The following is a 21,881-nucleotide window of genomic DNA, read 5'->3' on the forward strand; positions in this document are numbered from 1 at the left end:
TCATTGCCATTCCTGTACGTTTGAGCCTGCAAATATCCTTTACTGCCCAGGTCTCACTACCAAACGACATTACACTTTTAACACATACTGCATACAAAGATCCCTCAGCACACAGGAAGAGCCCTCTCAATGTCAGGAGAGGCAACAGCTCCCTGAACTTCTTCCAACCACTCCTCACTTTAGCCACAGAGTTAGCTCCTGCCCCACCTCCAGCACATAACATGTCTCCCAAATAACAAAACTCTTCCACGTACTCAAGAGACTCGTCAGCAAGTTCAATCCTTTCATGCCTGGCAATATCCACATGCTCTCCCTGACACACCACACACATGAAATCAGCATTATCTCGCAGTCTACCTCTAATACCACTACATCCTTATGCACCCACTTATCACAAACACTACACAAGATGGCATTACTTTCCATGCCCTTGTGAAAAATTGAACATGTCCACTCTCCCTCTTCTTTGACAGTACTGCCCTCTGCCCTAGATACCATCACTTCTGTGAGCAAAACATCGTCAAAAGTTATCTAATCCACGCATTGCATTTGCATCCTTTCCTTTATCAATAGGACAGGCTAGATCAGGAGGTCAGGTTAAGTTAAGTTAGGTTAGGTTACATTACATCATATGAGAATTGGACAGGACTGGATAAACTACAACAGAAGAGGATAGGATAAGTTTGGTTAAGTTAGGATGCACTGAATTAAGCAGTGTTGGTATTCAGAATGGTTAATATGCAAAACAATCACCAGTTTGAATGACCTGAGGTGCAGCAATGCTCTTTTGTTTAGCATGTAAGAGATTCATTCATTTCTAATGGCTATGGCAGAAGAGAGACGAGTGTGGTAGAAGCAGTCATCATATTGTTCAAATGGTTTACAAAGGCTCCAACATGCTTGCACGTGTTGGCCTTAGGTCACCTAGCTAATGGCAGCTCTTCACACTGCTTGAACTCTGGCAACCTCCCTATTCAGTCTCTTATCCCTGAGGTCACATACCGGTAGCCTCCCTATTCGGTCTCTTATCCCTCAGGTCACAATCCATGACATCGTCTTGGGTCTTTTTTAGTCAAATGTACCTCTCACAACCCTACCCCTGATGTTCACACTTTTCCACTTTCTGCAACCAATTATACTTCATCCTCTCAACATGCTCAGACCATTTCAATCTACCCCTCCTTGTCACAATACTAACACATTCAAGTCCCATTCTTCCTCTCAGCTCTTCAATTGCAATCCTAGCCCCCACACCCATGTCTTGCATTCAAGGGCACACTAAATATCTATCTAATCATTGATAGTTCTGCACATTTGAGCCTAAATATCCTCTTCTTTTACTGTCCACATCTCACTACCATACAGCATTACACTACTAACACATGCCACATAAAATGACCCCTTAGCACAGAGGGAGAGTCCTCTCAATGTTAGGAGTGGTAACAGCTCCCTGAACTTCCCCCAGCCACTCCTTATCCTAGCCATAGAGCTAGCTCCAGCCCCCCTTCTAGCACATATCTCCCAATTAACGAAACTCCTCCAAACACCCAAGAGACTCTCCAGAAAGATCAGTCCTTTCATGCCTGACATGCTGTCACCAAGATGACACACACATGAAATCAGCATTATTTTACAGCCTTCCTCTAATACAACTTCATGTGGACACACTCCTTCTGCTCCCTAGAGATCATAAGTTTTGTTTTATCCTCATTAACTTTCCAACCCTTGTGCCCCATTCCATCTCTCCACTTCCTATTTCCTCTGCCTTCCTTTCATTCTCTGCAATCAATACCGGTACCAAGTCACAAGTATATAACACCTCCCATGGGAGTCATTTCTGGTCATGTAAGAGAGTTTCATTCACCATGACAAACAATAAAGGGCTCAAGACTGACCCTTGATGCATGCCAATATTCAAGGAAAACTCGTCACTCAAATCTCCATTCACTTTCACCTGGGTGTGATCACCTTGTGATAACCACTCAAACCAGCCAGTCCTCGATCCCATATATGATTATTATTAACAATGAGTTACTCGCAAATGAAAAACACTGTTGCAACTATGATAAACTCAGAATAACATCAGAAGAAATCTGTACAAGAATGACAGTGATTGGTATACCGCTTCTGGTGATGCACCCAAATTAAAAGTTTACTACAGTAGGCTATTTCCTTCAGTGGAGATATCTTAGAAAGGTGAAATGGAGACAATGTGTTCCATTTTTGGAATTAATAAAAAAAAATTTTGGACAGCCAGTAAAGTTAGGGAAGAGCTAAACAACATAAATATAGCAAATTCTGTATGAAACTGACAGGATAATTGTAGCCAGGAAGTAGAACATTCAAAATAATGAAGTTCATGAACATGAGGATAAATGCAACCGTTATGCATAAAGGCTACACATGTAACAATCACCTTTGGCTTGGCATTATATAACTTTACCGTAAAGCAAAAGCTTTACAAAACCAAATACCAGGTCTGATAATTCCGTCATGAGTGCAGGCTCAGACCACCTACTCATCAGTATTTGGAATATCTGTGACATAATACATTGTTTTCTTTTGGTAACAACCAGTTTACTGTTCACCTGAAATAGGCTTTTTCCTGGATACTCACCCAGAAAAATACAATAACTCAAACCCAAGGGGCTTTTATTAATGGCCTAAGCTTGTCTCATCAAATTAGGTACAACACAGTACTGTACCCCTGGACTTTTAGTAGTTCCTAACTTGTTCAGTGGAAAGTATGGCCATCACCACTACATACAGTACAATTATCAATCAAGGAGTAACTTTATTCATCTGCATTTCAACTGTGCTCAATTGAATTACTTATTGACATAAGCATAAAAATTTATAAACAATGATCACATCAAAAAGTAATGACGCTATATCTGCATAAAATTATAAAAAAGCCGACAATTGCAAGCACACGATGATAAAATCTTCAACTTCTGCTGTTCAATTGCTTCAAGTTGCTAGAGTGACATGGAAGTAGGCGAATGACTCACCTGCCGATCTCCTCATAAACTTCATACAAGCTTTCAAACTGCTCGGTGCTGTACTCGATCCCCTCCATCTCCACATCTTGCTCTTTTCTCTACCTGGCTGCTTCCTCTACCGACTCCTGAAGTAATTTTTTCATAAATCAGAAAATCCAAGTCGGTAATAACAACATTCTCGATGTAAACAACTATAAGTAACCAACTGTCGACAGTCCAATACTATATAGACGATCGAATATTACCTGATTTCGCATGAAAGGAATTTAAAATCTTTCTTGATTACATGATACTACACGTTACCCTATGAAGTGGATAAGAGTCTAGCCCCGGGCCTCTACGCTCTTGATGGAGGCTAAAAGGATTGGATGATGGTTGAATATGCGATGTGTGTCACAGATGAAAAAGGCAGCTAACGTATGAAGGTCAAGTATGGCTATATACGATTGGATATAGCCTTCGTAGAGTTTAAAAAAAAAAAATCCTTAGCCATTCACAATACACGAAAATAAATGCGATGCGATGCGATGATTGGTAGAGGGATAGCCTTTTCGACCAAAGTATATAAACTTTGTTTTCAATGGCCCCTCTTGTAGTATCTCTTGGTTTTACAGTTTATTTGTTGCGACGAATTACCAAATCGACACCGATTCAGCACTCTTGGAAAACATTTTTTTTGCACTATAATTTATAGGTTCATGCATACCTAATCATCTTAAAACCGGTAAAAAAAAAAAAAAAATTATCTTCTAGCCAGACGCCATTAATCTCCTGAGAGGTGGTCGTTTGTCGTTAAGTTCGTTGTTTTACGGGGAAGGGCACTAACCCTCTAGCATAATCGTATCTGAACGAGCTTGTATGAATGTTCGAATGAGTTTCAGTACATCATGTTTTCTTTCAAGAGCCCATGGATGAAAATAATTCCAGCACATGTTTATGCGAGCGTCCGTGACTTCTCGCTCAGCAGTGTTTATTTACGATCTTTCGCTAAGTAAATTCACCCTTACATATATAATATATTCCATAAAGTAGCTGAAAAGTCAGGAAAAATTTTCCGAATATATGACGCAATACATCTTTTTTGTTAAATTTTAAATAAATTATTGTACATGAATCACATTGACTGAACTCGTACCTTCATGCAAGGTTGCCAACTTAGCGACTTTGTCGTTAGATCTGTAAATATTTTCATTTAGCGCCATTTTTCTTATGGCGTTCTTTTCTTTTCCCTTGCCAAAAATTTATGTAACATTGCTTTGTTTCCTTCTATGTTGTCGTTATCGTATATTAGTTTTCCGATAATATAATCATCCTGCTGGTACGGACGCTATAATGTAGTTTTTTTTTTCTTTCCTCGTTGTAGGCAGGGCAATGTAGGTCCTCAGTGTTGTATCCGCACATAATACAGTCTGCTGACTCATTTTGGAACCTTCTGTCTCTCAGACTCATGTTATTACTTCTGTACTTGAAGAGAATGTCTGATGCTCCCGTGTTGACATAATTATATTTTCTCTTGGCCACCCATCTCTTCTGTCCACTTACCATACATTCCAAACTCATTATTTCTTGCATCTCTTGCGTCCAAACTCTTGTATCCCATGCTTGAACTTTCATCTTTATCTCAACATTTGTTACAGTGCTCCCTCTTATATCCATCCTTTTTCTTCCCTTTATTAGATCTTTTATCCATCCTTTCTTTTTGGCTTGCACACTCATATTTCCCACAACTCTTTCAATCAGTTCATTCCCCTACCCTCTCAAAATATACTGTAAATACTTTAGCTGACCTTCCATAATTCTCGTTCTCATACTAATTGATATTTCTATTCCTCCTCGTAAAGCTGCTTGTTGTACAGAGCCTGGAGCTCCTAGTATCTTCTTACACACACACTGTTCTCTATTCTCTGTAGCCTATCTCCTGATTTGTGAAGTCTATTATATTGGATCCATACAGTATTGCTGGGAGAGCTACACTCATCCAGTATGTTTTTCCTATTAACAACAGTCTTGAACAGCTCCTTGCAACTATTGAATAGGTCATGTTTGCCATTCTCACTGCCTTCTCTATCATTAACTCTTTCTGTGCTTAGAAGTATCTATATTAATTGTAATCATTAAATACTGCAGCCTATCATTAACCCTTATACCAGTTATCGCCTGCAGATTTTCTTTCATGCTAAATAATATTACTTTTTTGTTTATTTTTAGTCCACAATCCCTACCTGTTGTCACCACCTGTTCGTGTTCCACTACTCTTTCTGCATCTTCTACATTGCATGCCAACAGCATCCCATCATCAGCAAAGAACGGAGATGTTATTTTGAAAGCCTCATCTTTAAAACCCCTATTTAAATCTTCTAGCTTCTGTATTATTTTGAAAGTTACTACCTTGCTTAAAGTGGTTGAACCTGTACAACCTTGCCTTATACCATTACTTACTGGCATCGCAAGCTCTTCTCTCTCTTCCAACCTCACCTTAGTTTAGTCCCCCTTGTATAGTGTTATAATGTCTATTGCCTTTTCACTTATCTTGTAGTCCATTAACAACTTTACCATGAAGTCTCTTTTATAATTATCGAATGCTTTAGCAAAATCAATTGATATAACTATTAATGTTTTTCTATTCATAAATGCCTTTTCTATACTTTAATATTAGCGACTTTTGATGGAAGGCATGAGCATAGCGACATTTGAAAATGTGGGTTGGCAACCCTGCCTTTAAGTTCGTCTCTCCGTGACACCGTCGCCATGTTGCTGGTAACTTGTGTACATTATTTACTGAATATTTTTCCTGTTTATGTACATTTAAACCAGTGTGAATACTTATACCTATTATAAGAGTTCTGAGGAATGTACTGAAATTAGGATATGCCTATTTATATGCAATTTTTGAGGAGGGGGTAATAAATATTGTAGACATAATTATGAAGACGGTAAACATCATGTCAGATAGTATTCAAGTTTATGGTGCAGGGAGGAAACGCTTCCATGTGGTAACATAATGCCGGGAGATGGATCTGTCAGGTTATGCAAACGTTCCACAGACCCTTCTCTGACACCAAGAGGAGGAGGATGGACAGCAGGAGGACAACTGGCCGGCAGATTACCATAACACATTGTATATACCGTAGTTGATGTACTACCATTAATCACTTGCTCCAGCTCATCATTCAAGAGCAAAATAAATACATCATTGGGGAGAAAAAGTTATATGTCAGGGATGATTTGAAATGTTTCTGGCCTTTGGTTCCTTTCTCTTGTATTAAAAAAAGAAAAAAAATGGCTTGATGGTGCACATTGGCTAGTAATTGGTTATCTTGGCCACACTCTTGCTCGGGCACTGAATGATTTAATAAAGCATGGATGGATGAATGGACGTACAGTATATATCCACAATGGAGTTGCTGACAGTCACAATTTAAAATTCCACTTAGCTTTTGTAGGTACTGTATATACAGTATTTGTTTTATGATGATGTTCCAGGCCACGTCACCTAAAGTCTCCTAGTTCATGTCATATATTTTCTTGAAAAAATTGAGGAAAATACTTTTAATTAATCTATGTAACTGCACAAAATCCTAAACCTGTGCTCCAACTAATTTTATTAATTCTTTATGGTACCAGGTGGGCATGGCCTTTCCATATTTTCTATTGAAATGAGCCTTTTACAGGTTACTTGTTATCATTCAAGGATTGCCACAGCTACTGGGGACTTTATAAACTTACCTCTGAAAGCTATAAATAAGGATTTAGAATGCGTAAATATTCCGCTGATGTCTGCCAGTAGTCAGCTGTATTTAACGCCCCTAACATGCATTTTTAAATTTGAAAGCTGGCTGTCAAACGCAAGTGAGGTTAGGTTGGATTAGGTTTGGTTTGGTAAGGTTAAATCATTAAGTTTCCCATTGCTTTGACACAGGATACACTAACGCGCCCAGTTGGAGTGATGGTTGGTACACAACACGGCCAGTTGGAGAGATCGTTGGTCAACAGTGCCATGGGTTACCTGGCCACTTTCTTAAATGCCCCAAAGTAGGTAGCTATATTTTGTCTTTTTCCAGTCACATCTTGCAGTCACAATGGAACAGTTAACTGTGTTGCTTATGTACCATAATTACTTACCTTGAGATTGTGAGTTTGTTACAAGTGGAATCACCACTCTCATTTGGTAAAGATATAACCTACTGGTAGTTTTTTAGTTATGAATTTTTAAAATATGGCCCAAAGGTTTAATTTTAGTTTTTTAGGCATTTTTAATGTATATTCTGAGCATTACCATCTGCTGATTTGCAACTAGAACTGAAATTTGTGGAGGACAAAAAAAGAAAAGAAAAAAAAACTAATTTATAACAGGTATTCAGGTAAATTTTTGTTGTTAAACCTGCACAATGTGAAAAGTAATCAAGGAAACCTTTTTGCTTTTCTGTGCAAGAATTTCCTAATTTAAAAAATTCAGTATCAGTCAGTTTTCTGTGTATAGTGTTTCAACAAAATTTTTCATTTGTGCTCAGGTATCACAATTCTACCTGACCCAGAAGTTATTTTGTCCTACATGAAAAATTGAGTGCTACAGAGGTAGCTAAATATGGCCTTGGAACTGAAAAACACGTTTTGTGGCAGATTTTGACTATTATCTCATCTCTTGAAGGATTATTTTTGTCTGAAAGATTTTTGTAGGAAAGTATAAGTACCCACTGCACACAAATCCCTCATCATCATTTTTTTTTTTTTTTTTTTTTTTTTAATGGCCAATTCTTCATATTATTTACCAACTATAATTGTTATGCTGGTGTTTTCAAGGCGACTTCTCATCGTAAAAACACTAGCGACTGAAGCGGGGTCCTCTTTCTAGACCAGAAGTAAAGCATCAACAAAGGAACAGGACATAAAAACCAGGCAGTATACCTTAACACATCTATTACCTTAATTCTAACCGTAACAATACAACGCAGAGTGATATTTGAGATACAGGGGAACAGAGACAGAGTTAATATTCAGCACCACAAAATAGAGTTACACTCAGTACACACTACAATGTTCACAACGCAGAGTGATATTTGAGATACAGGGGAACAGAGACACAGAGTTAATATTCAGCACCACAAAATAGAGTTACACTCAGTACACACTACAATGTTCATATAGGGAGATCTTGAATTATATGTGGTATTGTTTATGTGTCACTTTTAGGCAGGATATATACTGAATGGTTCACAAAGGGGATAAGCAAGATTGGGAGTCTGTAGGGAAAATATTACTATTAGTAAGATAGGGTGCGGATAGCAACACTTGACACAGTCACCTTGTCACGGCGACACTCACACTCAGGCTTTTGACGGGCCCGCGCACCCTTACCTTATGTGTTCACAGAAAGTTCACTTATATGGGGGGGACTTGGATAATTACACTAAAGTTCTTTCTCTGCTCTGCCAACACCGAGTTCTTGTGGACTATTATTAACTACACTGTTCTTCACTTAGTCACTGTTCACTGTTCTTTTTCCCAACTCGTTCTTGACACAGGGGGAGTCACTATTTTCCCATATCTCCTGGGTAACATTCACTCTGGGTCTCACTCGTAGGTGGGGTGCAGGGAGGCTTTCCCGTCTGGGGGCCTCGACCTGATAGGCGGCTCTCGAGTTGGGGCCGCGTCGGTGTGGTGCAGGGAGGCCCTTTCGTCTGGGGGCCTCGACCTGATAGGTGGCCCTCGGGACTGGGACCGAACAGCCAGAGTAGTTGGGCCTGTCTTCTTTGGCTCCGTGGAGTGAGGGAGCCAGGATCGCCTTCGTCAGGAGCTGGAGGGTCTGGCCTGGGTGTCCTGGGACTGCGGGCACCAAGGGGGAGAGGCGCCATCAGGACTGGGCTGTGGCAGCTTCTCCTTCGGGACTCGGGCAGGAACAAGGAACTCCCGGGCGTGAGCGGTAGGTCCGATATCGGGCCTTGCCACCACTCTAGTGTCTCCTCCGGGGCTATATTCCTGGGTGGTGATGAAGGGCTTCCACAAGGGAAAGAGGCTGGAGAAGGACTCACGTCACTCGTGTCCTCTCTAGTACGTCCTGAGGCCAGAGCCTTGGGTCGCCTTACCCTGGTACGTACGTTGACTGTAGCCGTGAACTTGCCCGGCGTACGAGGAACAACTGAAGGGCGTACAAGGCCGCTCCTTCCCCACCACGTATAGAGACCGTCGGCGCGGTGTTGCTCCCATAGTAGGGGACAAGCCGGAGTGAGGGGCACAGAGGCCACACTCTCTCCAATACGAACTGAAACTACCTTCAGGGGCTTCTCTACCCTGGTACATGTCCCGGCCGGAGCCGAGTGCCTAACCGTCTTACTGAGAGCAACTGAAGGGCGTACAAGGCCGCTCCTTCCCCACCACGTGTAGAGACCGTCGGCGCGGTGTTGCTCCTGAAGGGGAGAACAGCAAGAGAGGGATGCACTGGGGCAACTCTCTCTTTCTGGTGTACTAAGGCCGGAGCCTTGGGTCGCCTTACCGTCGTACACTTTGTTAGGCCGTAGCCTTGGGCCTCCTGCCCTAGAGGGTGTAACAAAAGCCGTCAATACGGTGTTACCTGGGACTGAAACTTGTTCAGTCCCACCCCTATTCTGACGATAGTTGCTTCGCCCGCAATGTAGTTGCCTTTCCCTGGTCACCTGGGGTTGGGGCAATTGCGGGGAACAAGGGCCCAGGATCGTAGTGTCCTGGTGACCCTCTTGATCGAGGTCACTAACCCCACCGTTGTGTCCTCCTGGGGTGGTGAGGTGGGAGGTCCGGCGGCGGGCACAGCGGGCATTTTAATAATATTACATCCAATGGTATTTCTTCAGTGATAGTTATGTGTACAGTGCATACTATAAGGATTTGGACACGTCTCTTTTTTTGTACTTGCTGAGCCATTTCTTCATTGTATTCAGGAAATTTGCGTGTTGCAGCCTGTTACATTGTACGGTAATACCAGCACAGTCCTGTAATTCTGATGTAGTCTGTTTGGGCCAGTGTATTCCAGGAAAGTACCTTGCTTGTATGTATGATGGGAAATTGTGGTTTGGATCAGTCCTGAAACATCTAATGACGATGATGGGGATAATTTCATGCATCCCCATGGGCCAGCAAATTCTTTCGTTGGCCTGCAAAGCAAGATAGAATTTGGTCTCTACAAAGCACATACCATCTGGTTTATGTACCCTGAAGAAATCATTGATTTCTAACCTTGCCGATATTAAACCATCAACATTAGTATATGCCACTTTCATACATTTTTCATTTTGTGTGTGTGTGTGTGTGTGTGTTCTTACATTACCTAATTGTATCTTTATAGGAATGAGTCAAGCTTGTACTGTCCCGTGTCTTAAACCATATTTATCGTACATATCCTTAAATTTGTGAATTGTTTTGGCACACACTATTTCATTTGGTAGTGCATTCCATTGATCATTTGCTCTGTTTGGGAAACTGAATTTCCTTACGTCTTTATCATCCCTCTTCTTATGCAGTTTTTTGCGGTGTCCTCTTGCTGATGCTTCTCTATATGTTAAGTAATCATTTATGTCTATTTTCTCCTTCCCTGATATGCACTTATATAGCATTATCATGTCACCTCTTTTCCTTCTCTCCTGTAGTGTTGGTAGATTCAGTTTATTTAGTCTTTCTTCGTAGCTTACGTCCCTTAAGCTTGGTATCCATCTTGTAGCGGCCCTTTGAACTTTTTCTGTCTTGTCTATGTGTTTTTTGAGATGAGAACTCCAGACTACTGATGCATATTCCAGGGTTGGTCTAATGAATGATGTTATTATCCTTCTTAGCATGTCTTCATTAATGTATGTGAATGCTATTCTCATATTTGCAAGCAGTGTATACATGTTCCGTACCTTCTCGCTGATGTGGTCAGCCGGATAGTTTGTTATTGATAATCACACCTAGGTCCTTCTCTTTCTGATGTGTGTAGGGTTTTATTTCCTAACTTATAATCCCAATCAGGTCTTTTTCCACTTTTACCAAACTTGATTACATGACACTTGTCCACATTGAATTCCATTTGCCATGTATTACTCCATTCATGAAGTTTATTTAATTCTTCTTGTAGCTCTGTACAAGAGTCTGTGTTAGTAATTCTCCTTTGTATTTTTGCATCATCTGCAAACATATTTAGATAGCTCTCATTTCCAGTGTTACTGTTTATATCATTTATATTCACTAAAAACATGATTCTTGACTCTACACTGAGTGAGAAGCCAAGTGGTTTTCTGTACAACAGGAAGCCATTTACTATGCTGGGTGGTAACCATATAGCCAAATTATGGCACCTGGTGGTTTAGTGGGCAATGAAGGTGCTCTAATCGGATTGAGCCGGTGCAGGTTTAAATCCATGGGGTGGTTGGGGCTTACTGCTAACATAATGCCACTCAGGGATGAGTAAGGCTGGTCACTCTCATCTTAAATGTCAGGACCAATTTGCCCAGCCCCGGGCTCCTATGCTCCTTGTGGGGCAACATAGAAATGGATGATGGATGGGATGGATTAAGAAAATTTGGGGGGGGGAAAAGAGAGAGAGAGAGACAGACAGCCAGAGAGGGAGAGAGAGAGAGAGAGAAAATAAGGTGGTCCCAGGTTGCCCTGATGATTACCTGGTGGAACTATGATTTTTGGGCTTCCCATCTTTTAAAATTTAGCCCAATTATCTGATGGAAATTGTCATAAGCCAGAAGAAGCATCAATGGATAACTGAGATTACCGTATGGACCAAAATCACAGAGCTGAAAGCTTGAAAAGTGTATCAAAGTAACTTCGGTATTGTTTTAAGCATATATCTTAATGTACAATTGGTACATATTACTTTTTCCAACCGCCTGCAGTGGTGACTTGCAGCCAAGGCAGACGATGGAGCTGGTTTGTTGATGATAGCTAGTATTATTGTGGCTGCACCATAGTTTTGTAAAACATTTGAGAGTACAAATTTTTAACAATACTCTGCACCAAAACATCAAAATACTATGTACTGACGTTACCCAGTACTTACCAGACGTATTTTCATATATTATTTTTAAAAATAAACAAATTTTACAGCAGCCTGCCCAGCTCGGACGGTGTACCCTGCCCGATTAACCCGCCCCGTCCCGTCGACGTATGGGTACGTTGCAACGATTTGCATTTGCCAGTCCCGGCGACGTACCGGTACGTCGTGCAATTGCAATGTGCATAATTTCGATAATTTTCAAATTTTGCGCTTGATTTGCGGTACGTACCCTCGCATGACCTTCCCCTACCTGCCACCAGGCGGGGACACTTGGCGACCCCGCGCAACCCGCGCTAACCCACCACTCATCCACTCACCTGGTAGCAACGGTCCTGCTCAGACATGGCTAAGAGAGGTCTCTCAGACAGCGAAATTCAAGTCGCCCTGGACACCTTTACAGGCGACAGTGATTCCCCACTGGACGACGAGGATATGGACAAGGATTATGTGCAGCCAGAGGAGGAAGAAACCACCAGCAGTGACGAGGAAGTTCCGTCTCGCAGGAAGCGGCAGTACGTGACTTACCGTGCTGCTAGAGAGGGGCGGCAGGCAAAGAAGGCACGTGCAACATCTTATCCCTATTCCCAACGTGATTTGGAACCAGAATTCGAGGACGATGATGGAGCCGTGGGACGTGCTGCCATGTGGTATGGACGTGAGGTCATAACTCATCGTGGCCCAGAGCGCACACCACGTCGTGTGAGCAGGTATGGGCCTAGCATTTTGTTTGGGGAGTTAGGAAGTGAAGTGGAGGGAATGGGGAGTGAAAGGGAAAGTGCAGGGAGGATTAGGGAAAGTGAGAGTGACGTGAGTCATTGCTCTCCCTACGTAGTGTGAGGCGGTGTAGTGGATCACGTGGGCTAGTGCAGGTGCGTTCATTATCACGTGGGGTTGTGAGGGAGGGGGAAGGTGGGGAGGAACCACTCCCAACCACTTCTTATGCTCCCCAATATCCCCTAAGACGTGGTCGAGCTAGGGTGCGTGAGAAAGCACGTGGTGTTGTCATGGAGGGGGAAGGTGGGGAGGAACCACTCCCCAGCACGTCTTCTGCTCCCCAATATTCCCCTATTTCATCCCCACAGCCCCCTAATGTTCCTCAAGGCCGTAAGGGTAAGGGAAAGGGTAAAGACAAAGGGAAAAGGAGTGACAGTGGGGAAGCCCTCCACACTCCTTCTCCCCCACCTCCCCAACCAGGATCTCCTCTCCACCCAGACGAAGGCGGTGATGGGGATGATGGGGACGAGGGATTTGTGGCGTGGAATTGGGAGGATGGGAGTGATTTTTATCCCCTCATTCACCCCTTCACTGAGCAGGGGCGATCTGGCTGCATTGCTCCAGGAATTCACCGTAATTCCACCAGGTTGGATTTTTTCCACCTGTTTTTCAGTGAGGCATTTGTGGAGCAAGTTTGTATACCAAACCAACCTGTTTGCAAGCACCCAGCGCCTAGAGAGTGAAAGATTGGGAACAAGGAGTAGGCATTCTATCATCTATGATTACCCTGTCTCCCTTCCAGAAATGTTCTTATTTTTTGCCCTGGTCCTTTTGATGGGTATTATACGAAAGAATAGAATTCCTGCTTACTGGACTAGGGACCATGTTATGTTTACCCCAATATTTGGTCAAGTGATGAGCCGTAATCGGTTTCAACAAATTTTAAGTCGCCTCCATTTCTGTGATGCTCATGATCCTGCAAATGCAAACAACACATAAAATGAGGCGAATTAGGTTGATCTTTGATCACCTCAGGCAAACCTTTCGTTCCTCATTCTATCCCTATAGAGACCTCGTCATAGACGAGAGTCTTGTGTTGTGGAGAGGCAATATTTCATTTAGGCAGTATATAACCAGCAAAAGGCACCGTTTTGGGTTCAAGATCTATGTTATGTGCGACTGTAGGACTGGATACGTGCAAGACATAGTCTTGTACACCGGTGCACAGACAGACATAATAGAAGATCGAAGTATTGGACTGTCGGGAGCAGTGGTAAAGACGATGATAGAAGACTACCTTCATCGTGGTCACGTTCTCTACCTGGACAATTGGTGCACTAGCCCTCTTCTCGCTCATTATCTTCACACGCATGAAACGGGAGTCTGTGGAACCGTGAAGGTGAACCGGCGTCACATGGCCAAGGTAGGGCGGAAACTTGCAAGGAATGAGGTTGTCTTCTTCAAAGCCAACAACATCCTTGCAACTGTGTGGAACCACAATAGAGAAGTAAGCCTCTTGTCCACAGTTCACCGCCCCTTGATGCTCCGTACTGATTCCGTAGATTACTGTAGCGAGAACAGGCGTCGTGTTTGGAAACCTGAGTGTGTCATGGATTATAATATAAACATGCGCCTCGTGGACCAGTCAGACTCCATGATATCGACGGTAGAGTGTGCCAGGACCACGATGAAGTGGTATAAGAAACTGTTCTTTCACTTGCTAGATATCACTGCTCTGAATTGCCACCACCTTCACGCCATGACAACAGGAGTTCAGGAAACATTTGAAGGGTTTGTGAGGGAGCTCAAAAGAGAAATCTTTGCACGGTATGCTGTTGAAAGGCCCCAACATCGCACCCGCACTGCCCCTATTGCACAAACTCCCCTGAGAATATCCGGCTGCCATTTCCCCACTCCTATCCCTCCCCAGCCAAACAGACCTAGGCCCCAACGCAGGTGTCACGTGTGCAGTAATTCCCAGGTGAGACTCACGACACAGAGGAAGGACACCCGCTATGAGTGCGTGCAGTGTGACGTGGGTCTCTGTATTCACCCATGTTTCAGTGAATATCACACGTTGATGCAATTCTAATATGGTGTGAATGCGAAAGGACGCTGAAATTATGAGGTACATGCGACAGACAGACGCTCAGTGAAATTATCAGTCATGTTGATCTCCAAATATTAGTATAAAGTGCATACGGGTATAACATAATTGCAAAAATTGTATGTTTTTTTTTTTTTTTTTTTTTTTAAATAACAGAACGGAGGAAGGAAAAACAAATGGAGAAAAAAAAATAATCCATACACCAGATTACTGGTGTCCTCTGTTCATAAAATATCTGTAAGAATTAGACTTGAACAGTTGTAGGTTGAAATTTGGAGGAAAACAACTCTGGGGAAGCGAGTTCCAGAGAGATGCAGTTCGGGGAATGAAAGAATTCTGATAGGCAGAAGTTCTGCAATGTGGTTGAGTGACATTCCAGTCATGAGCGTTACCAGATGCCCGTGTAGCACGAGGGAAGGCATGGAGAGGTGGCACCATGGACGCAACTTCGTCTGAGCATTTGCCAAAAAAATATCTGTAAAATAATGCAAGGGAGGCAACATTCCTTCTTACTTGCAGGGGAGGTAGTTTATATGTAATGGCAGGGTAAGTGTATAAATGTGCTGTAAGTGGAAACATACATAGCGAGGGTTTTATGATGCGATATTCTGTCGCTCAGTGCAATAAATACGGCCCGTAATTATATAATTATTATTATTGCAAATGCTTACGGGTATAATATAAATTCAAATTATTGTAAGTGCTGAAATATATTCCAAGTCAAATATTCATAGCGTGTGTATAGAGATGCGATTTCCTGACGCTCAGTTGAATGAATAAGGCACGTATTAGTGAAAATAAAAGTCAGCAAGTGGTAAAGTGTGTAATATATGTGAAGAATTAGTATATAAGTGGTATTATGTTGGTCGAAACATTCATTGCGAGGGTATTTTCATGCGATATTCTCACGCTCACTTGAATAAATAATGCCAGTAAGTATGTACAGTGCAGTGTAAACATGTGTAATGTAAGTGGGAAATTATAATTGGAGTGAATAAATAAAGTACAGTAGATGATGAAACACGAGTGTTTGAGATCGTGGTTGCTACGTGAATATGTGCTAGCATATCGCTAAATGCCCTCGTAATGAATGAAAATAATTGAAAACATTTACAGTGGTGGAGGAAAGGTTCTATGTAAAGGGAAAAATAATTGGAAAATGATAAAACAATTTGGTATGTTGAAATACAAGTCATAGCGAGTGCGCTTACTAAGCTGATGTGCGCTAGACTTATGCTGCATGTCATCATAATGAATGAAAACATCTGAAAACACTTACAAACAGTTGTAATTGATAAAATGTCATTGAAACAGAAGTATACAAGTAGAAAAAATGATAGGTTGACTGATACAAGACACTTAGCATATAGCATGTTATGACTCGAACCAAACTCGCTATGCTCGCACGATGGTACAATGCTTATTTTTCATATCTATGTGTCTGAAATCCATTATATTGTTACTGTTATTGTTTATTAGCTAATATTCAAATTCAATAAATATAGAGGTGTTGTGTGTTGTTTCTCCCAGTATTCCTTATCATAGAAAACGTGAGCGCATATCACGTCCATTACAGAACACGACACCTGGCTCGGGGAACCTCACCTGTATGGACCACTTCTAGACCGCGGGAACCACTTTCTTTGTGATTTTCCTTCGTTTCTCAACCTAAGCGGAAGTTTTAGCCAAAAAAAAAAATTTTCCAAAAAGGCTCGGGATTGGGGGATGTCGGAGGTGCGGAAAACCTCGGGACGTGACGGGTTAACAGTCGGGTGCTTTCACCCGATTGTTCCAATAATGGCCGTGTCACAGGCCTCGGAAACGCCACTGAGAAAACCAAATCGTTTTCGGGAGCTAGCAGACGACCTCGGGTGTGCAGTCCGAGGCGACTGAGAAAACGGCGGATAATTTTCGTGACAAATTTGGTGCAGAGGACCCTAACAAGACCAACGGCAAGAACAAGACTCTCACACCAGAAATGGAAGTTATTTTAATGTTGCATTACCTTGCAACTGGAAAAATGCAATTCTGTAGTGGTGACGACCACTTGTGCGTTTCCCTCTTGCTATACTGTTGGAGTTCTACAATCTGCTGCCGCTGGAGGCGGTGGTGGTGTTTGTTGAGTTGATGTTCGGGAGTTTTGCCTTTGCAACGGCACTCCCTGATGCTGTCTATGGTTTGAGCTTTGGCAAGCACTTTACTCTGAAATTAAAAAGTTTCCATTTCTTTTTACCTATTTCTTGCTTTGTTTTCTCTAATATTCCAAAAAGTATAGATTTTCTCTAGCTTCTTCACTGATATTATTATCAAACAGATAATCACCAATTACATAATCTTCATTTTCCATATATGGCTGTTGTAGTTTCACAATTTTCTTTCTTTCTTCACTATATCCAGGGCATCATAAGAGGAAATGCTTCAGGTCTTCATATTCTGCTTCACACATTTTGCACTTAGTTTCTTAACCACTAAATCTCTTCCTGTCATTGAGGTTTAAAGTGTTGGTCCTTTTTTTTTTTTTTTTTTTAATTTTTTTTTTTTTTTTAATGCGAGGAAGAAGGAACCAAAGGCCATGAGCCCGCAATAAGAGTTCCCTCCAAGAGAAAAACAAAATACAAGAGAGCCAAATTCAAGATCCATTCATTTCGAGATGCCTGGACACACTGCGTTTGAAAGACTGGAGATCATAGGCAGCAGGAAATACCGACAGAGGGAGACAATTCCACAGTTGACCTGTTGCATAAATGAAGGACTGGGAGTAATGGTTAACTCTTGCGTTAGGGAGTTGGACAGAAAAGGGATGAGAGTTTGCTGCTAGACGGGTGCTATGCGCCCGTCGTAGAGGTGGAGGAATGCATGCAGACAGTTCAGAGGAGCAGTGACCATTAAAGTAGCGATAGAAATGAGATAAAGATGCAACAGTGCGGTGAAGCGACAGAGGTTGAAGGGAGTCAGTAAGAGGAGGAGAGTTAATGAGATGAAAAGCCTTTGACTCCACCCTATTGAGAAGAGTTGTGTGTGGGGAACCTCCCCACACATGAGAGTTGTACTCCACACAGGGGCGGATAAAACCCCTGTATAGAGTCAACAATTGTGCAGGGGTAAAGAAAGAACGGAGTCGGCTTAGCACACCCAATCTCTTGGAAGCAGATTTTACAAGAGATGTAATGTGATCTTTCCAAGATAAGTCCCGAGTAAATGAAACCCCAAGCATGTTCAAGGATGATGCAGGATTAAGCTGAATATTATTAAACATTAGTGGGTATACCTGTGGAAGATTTTGACGAGTTGATACGTGTAAGAACTGAGTCTTTGATGCATTAAAAACAACAAGATTATTTTTACCCCAGTCAGAGATACGAGCCAAGTCAGACATTAGGTGTGCCATAGCCTCATCCCTTGTTTGTTGAAGCAACTGCTGAGATGGGCGTTGTGGGAACCGAATGGAAAGGTGAAGGGTGGAGTCATCAGCGTATGAGTGGATAGGGTTAGATGTACAGCTTAGAAGGTCACTGATGAATAGAAGGAAGAGAGTTGGTGATAGGGCAGAGCCCTGAGGAACACCACTGTTGATAGATCTAGGAGAAGAACGATGGCCGTCTACAACAGTGGCTATAGAACGACCAGAAAGGAAGCTAGCAATGAAGGCACAGATAGAAGGATAGAAACCATAAGAGGGCAGTTTGGAAATTAAAGATTTATGCCAGACTGGATCGAAAGCCTTTGAGATGTCAAGTGCAATGGCAAAGCTTTCGCCAAAGTCCCAAAAGGAGGATGACCAGGAGTCTGAAAGGTAGGTGAGAAGATCGCCAGTGGAGCGTCCCTGACGGAACCCGTACTGACGATCGGAAAGAAGGTAGTGATAGGAAAGATGCCTTAAAATTTTTCTGTTGAGAATTGACTCAAAAACTTTTGAAATACAGGACGTTAAAGCAATTGGACGATAGTTGGAGGGTTGGGAGTGGTCACCATTCTTTGGGACTGGCTGAATGAGAGCAAACTTCCAGCAAGAAGGAAAGGTACAAGTTGACAGACAAAGGCGAAAGAGTTTGCCTAGGCAGGGTGTAAGCACAGAAGCACAGTTCTTGAGAACAACAGGAGGGACCCCATCAGGCCCATATGCTTGCAGCCCCCACCTCTCCCCTCAAAGCAGCCTCCTGTGCATACCTTGGTGCCCCCATAATTTGCCTATAAACTCCATTTTCTATAATCTGTAATCTATTTATATCTTCCTCTGTCATATCTATCACTCTTACTCCATATAATATTGATGGTATCACTATACTTTTCCAATAAGTTTTACCAATACGTAATCTGGAACAACTTTTAGCAATTACTGAGTATGTTGTGTTAGCCATTTTTCGTGCTTTTTCAATCATAATTTTCTTTTGTTCTCTAAAGAAGTTTCTTGTATCGTCTATTACCACTCCAAGATATTTTATCTTATTTTTTATTTCTGTTCCCCCTATTTGTTCTGTGCTTGTTTTTCTTATTGAATATCAATGCTTCGCTTTTCTCTGTTAATTTCTAGTCCTTATTCCCTACTTATTATTGTAACTCCTCTGATGACTTCTTCAGCCTCCCCAATGCTACCTGCCAAAAGTATACCATCATCTGCATAGTATAAAGATGTGATCTTGAAATTATCATCTTTAAAACCCTTGTTTATTTCTTCTAACCTTTGCATTATTTTATATGTAACTAATTTAAACAGAGTGGATGATCCAGTACATCCCTGGCGTATTCCGCTTGTTACGGGTAATGTCATCATATTGTTATCCTCTAGTTCAATTTTTGTTTTGTCTCCCATATAAACTTCTGCTATTACATTAATTACATTTGGATTTATTTTATATTCTACTAATAATTCTATTAATTTCTCCCTTTTTATACTATCAAAAGCTTTAGAATAGTCTATTGATATTACTACAAGTGGTTTCTTTTTATGAAATGAGGTTTCGATGCAATATCTCAATATTAACAAATTATTTTCAATCCTCCCCCCCTCTGTGAATGCAGCTTGTGTTTCTTTTTTCATATTATTAATTTTCTCATTAAAGGCTCTTCAATACTCTCTCTCATGACTGCCATCAGCACTTTATATCCCACATTGTTTAAAGCAATTGGCCTCAATTCGCCTATCTTTGGTCTCTCTGTTTTAGGTATCAGTACTGTATTTGTTTCTTTCCACTCTTCTGGCATTATTCCTTTTTCTGCTACATTCTCTAGACATATTACTAAACAATCCCTGTTATTTTTGTTGAGGAATGCTTTGTACATCTCTGGCTTAATTCTGTCCAGTCCTGATACTTTTTTATTTTTCATTCTTTTTAAACATTTGATCACCATTTCCTCTGTAACTGACTTTTCTTCTGTAAATATTATACCTTTATCTACCTGAAATGCCATTTCAAGATGTTCTCTTATTTCTATATTACATGATTTTATCATCCTTAAATTATCTTCCTGTTCTAATCTCTCTTCCCTTCCTCTTCTTACTTGGAATTCTCCTCCTCTCTGTATCTTTTCTCTTACATTCTCATATTCGTTCTTGTATTCTTCCTTCTTCTGTCTATTCCATATTTGTTCTATCTTGTTTTCCTGCTTTTTATAGATATTTCCCCAGAACTTTCCTATTTCTTCCTCTGATCATTCTTTCTCAAATTTCTTGCCATCTTCCCCATATACCATCAACCTATTGTCCTCTTTTTCCTTGTGTCCTTTCAGCTTCGTCACATATTTCCAAATATTTTTATTATCCCTTTTATCTTTTATCTCCTTTATTATTTTGTCTTCATACTTATATATTTCATCTTTAATCAACTTTTGGGTTTTACGTTTTTGTTCCAGGTACAGGTTTTTCCACATTTCCTCCTCTTCCTGTGACCCTGCATTCCTCCTACATCTGTTACGTCTCTTTCATTCTTTTATTTCTTTTCTTATTTCCTCTGTTATCCACACCGGTTCCTCCTTATCTCTTTCCTTTCCCATCCGTCTCCTGTAAGTACCTTTCAGTACTCTTTCCGCTATGTCTTTCATCCTATCTATCTATCTATTGCCAGACGCCTCAATCCCGTTTGGGGTGGCCACAAACAAATCGCCTACAAGTCGCCCTGTCCCCCGCCATCTCACTGCCCTGCTCCCAACTCACACCCCCCTCTCTCATATACCTCTCCACCCCATCGCTTCATCTCATCCTCGGCCTCCCCCTCCCTCTTCCCCCCTCCACCTCACTCACATACACTCTCTTCGTCAGTCTTTCACCCTCCATCCTCTCCACGTGGCCAAACCACCTCAGTGTGTTCCTCATAACGCTTCCTATCACATCCACATCCACACCACAACGCTCCTTTATATCCTTATTCGTCAGCCTGTCTCTCCATGTGACTCCACAGGCTCCTCTTAAATAACTCATTTCCACTGCTCTCACTCTTGACTTGTGTCCTTCCAACAACGTCCAAGCTTCACTTCCGTACGTTAGAGTTGGTATCACAATACTGTCATGTAGTAACTCTTTCACTTCCATGCTCACTTCCCTGTTTCTTATCACTGCTTTCAAAGAACCAGCAACCTTTCTTCCCTGCTGTACCCTTTCACGCACTTCACCCTCCAAACCTCCATTCTTACTCATCACACTACCCAAGTACTTAAACGTACTCACATTTTCCAATTTCTCACCATCCAACCTCGCTGTACATTCACTGACTTCACCTCTCTCAAAGACCATCACTTTACTCTTCCCTACATTTACCTTTAGAATCCGTTTCTTACACACTCTCCCAAACTCATCCACCAAGCCTTGCAGCTCCCCTTTGTCTTCACTCAACAACACAGTATCATCTGCAAACAACAATACAGGGAGTTTTTCATCCTTTCTTCTAAATCTTTTATGTCTCTGATATTCTCTCTCTTTATTCTTTTTTCCAATTCTTCTTCAAACTTTTTCATCGATTTTTTATCTGACTTGTAGTATTCTCTTACTATCCATTCCGTATTTCTGAATTGTTTTTCGTTTCTTTGCTTTTATTTTTATATCCATTAAATTATG

General features: G+C 41.6%; 1 protein-coding gene across 1 annotated transcript in view; it reads right to left on the reverse strand.

Annotated features, from left to right (window-relative positions):
- LOC145412071 (death-associated protein kinase 2-like) overlaps positions 1–3,079 on the reverse strand; it is a 61,194-nt gene extending 58,115 nt beyond the window's left edge. Inside the window, exon 1 of the mRNA XM_080281989.1 lies at positions 3,012–3,079. Within this exon, the coding sequence (XP_080138115.1) occupies positions 3,012–3,079 (68 nt within the window). The remainder of the gene's footprint in view (positions 1–3,011) is intronic.
- Between the last annotated feature and the right edge of the window lie 18,802 nt (positions 3,080–21,881).

This window comes from Coenobita brevimanus, chromosome 92 (genome assembly GCF_032717465.1).
Source record: "Coenobita brevimanus isolate Jiangsu-jjx chromosome 92, ASM3271746v2, whole genome shotgun sequence".
NCBI lineage: Eukaryota > Metazoa > Arthropoda > Malacostraca > Decapoda > Coenobitidae > Coenobita > Coenobita brevimanus.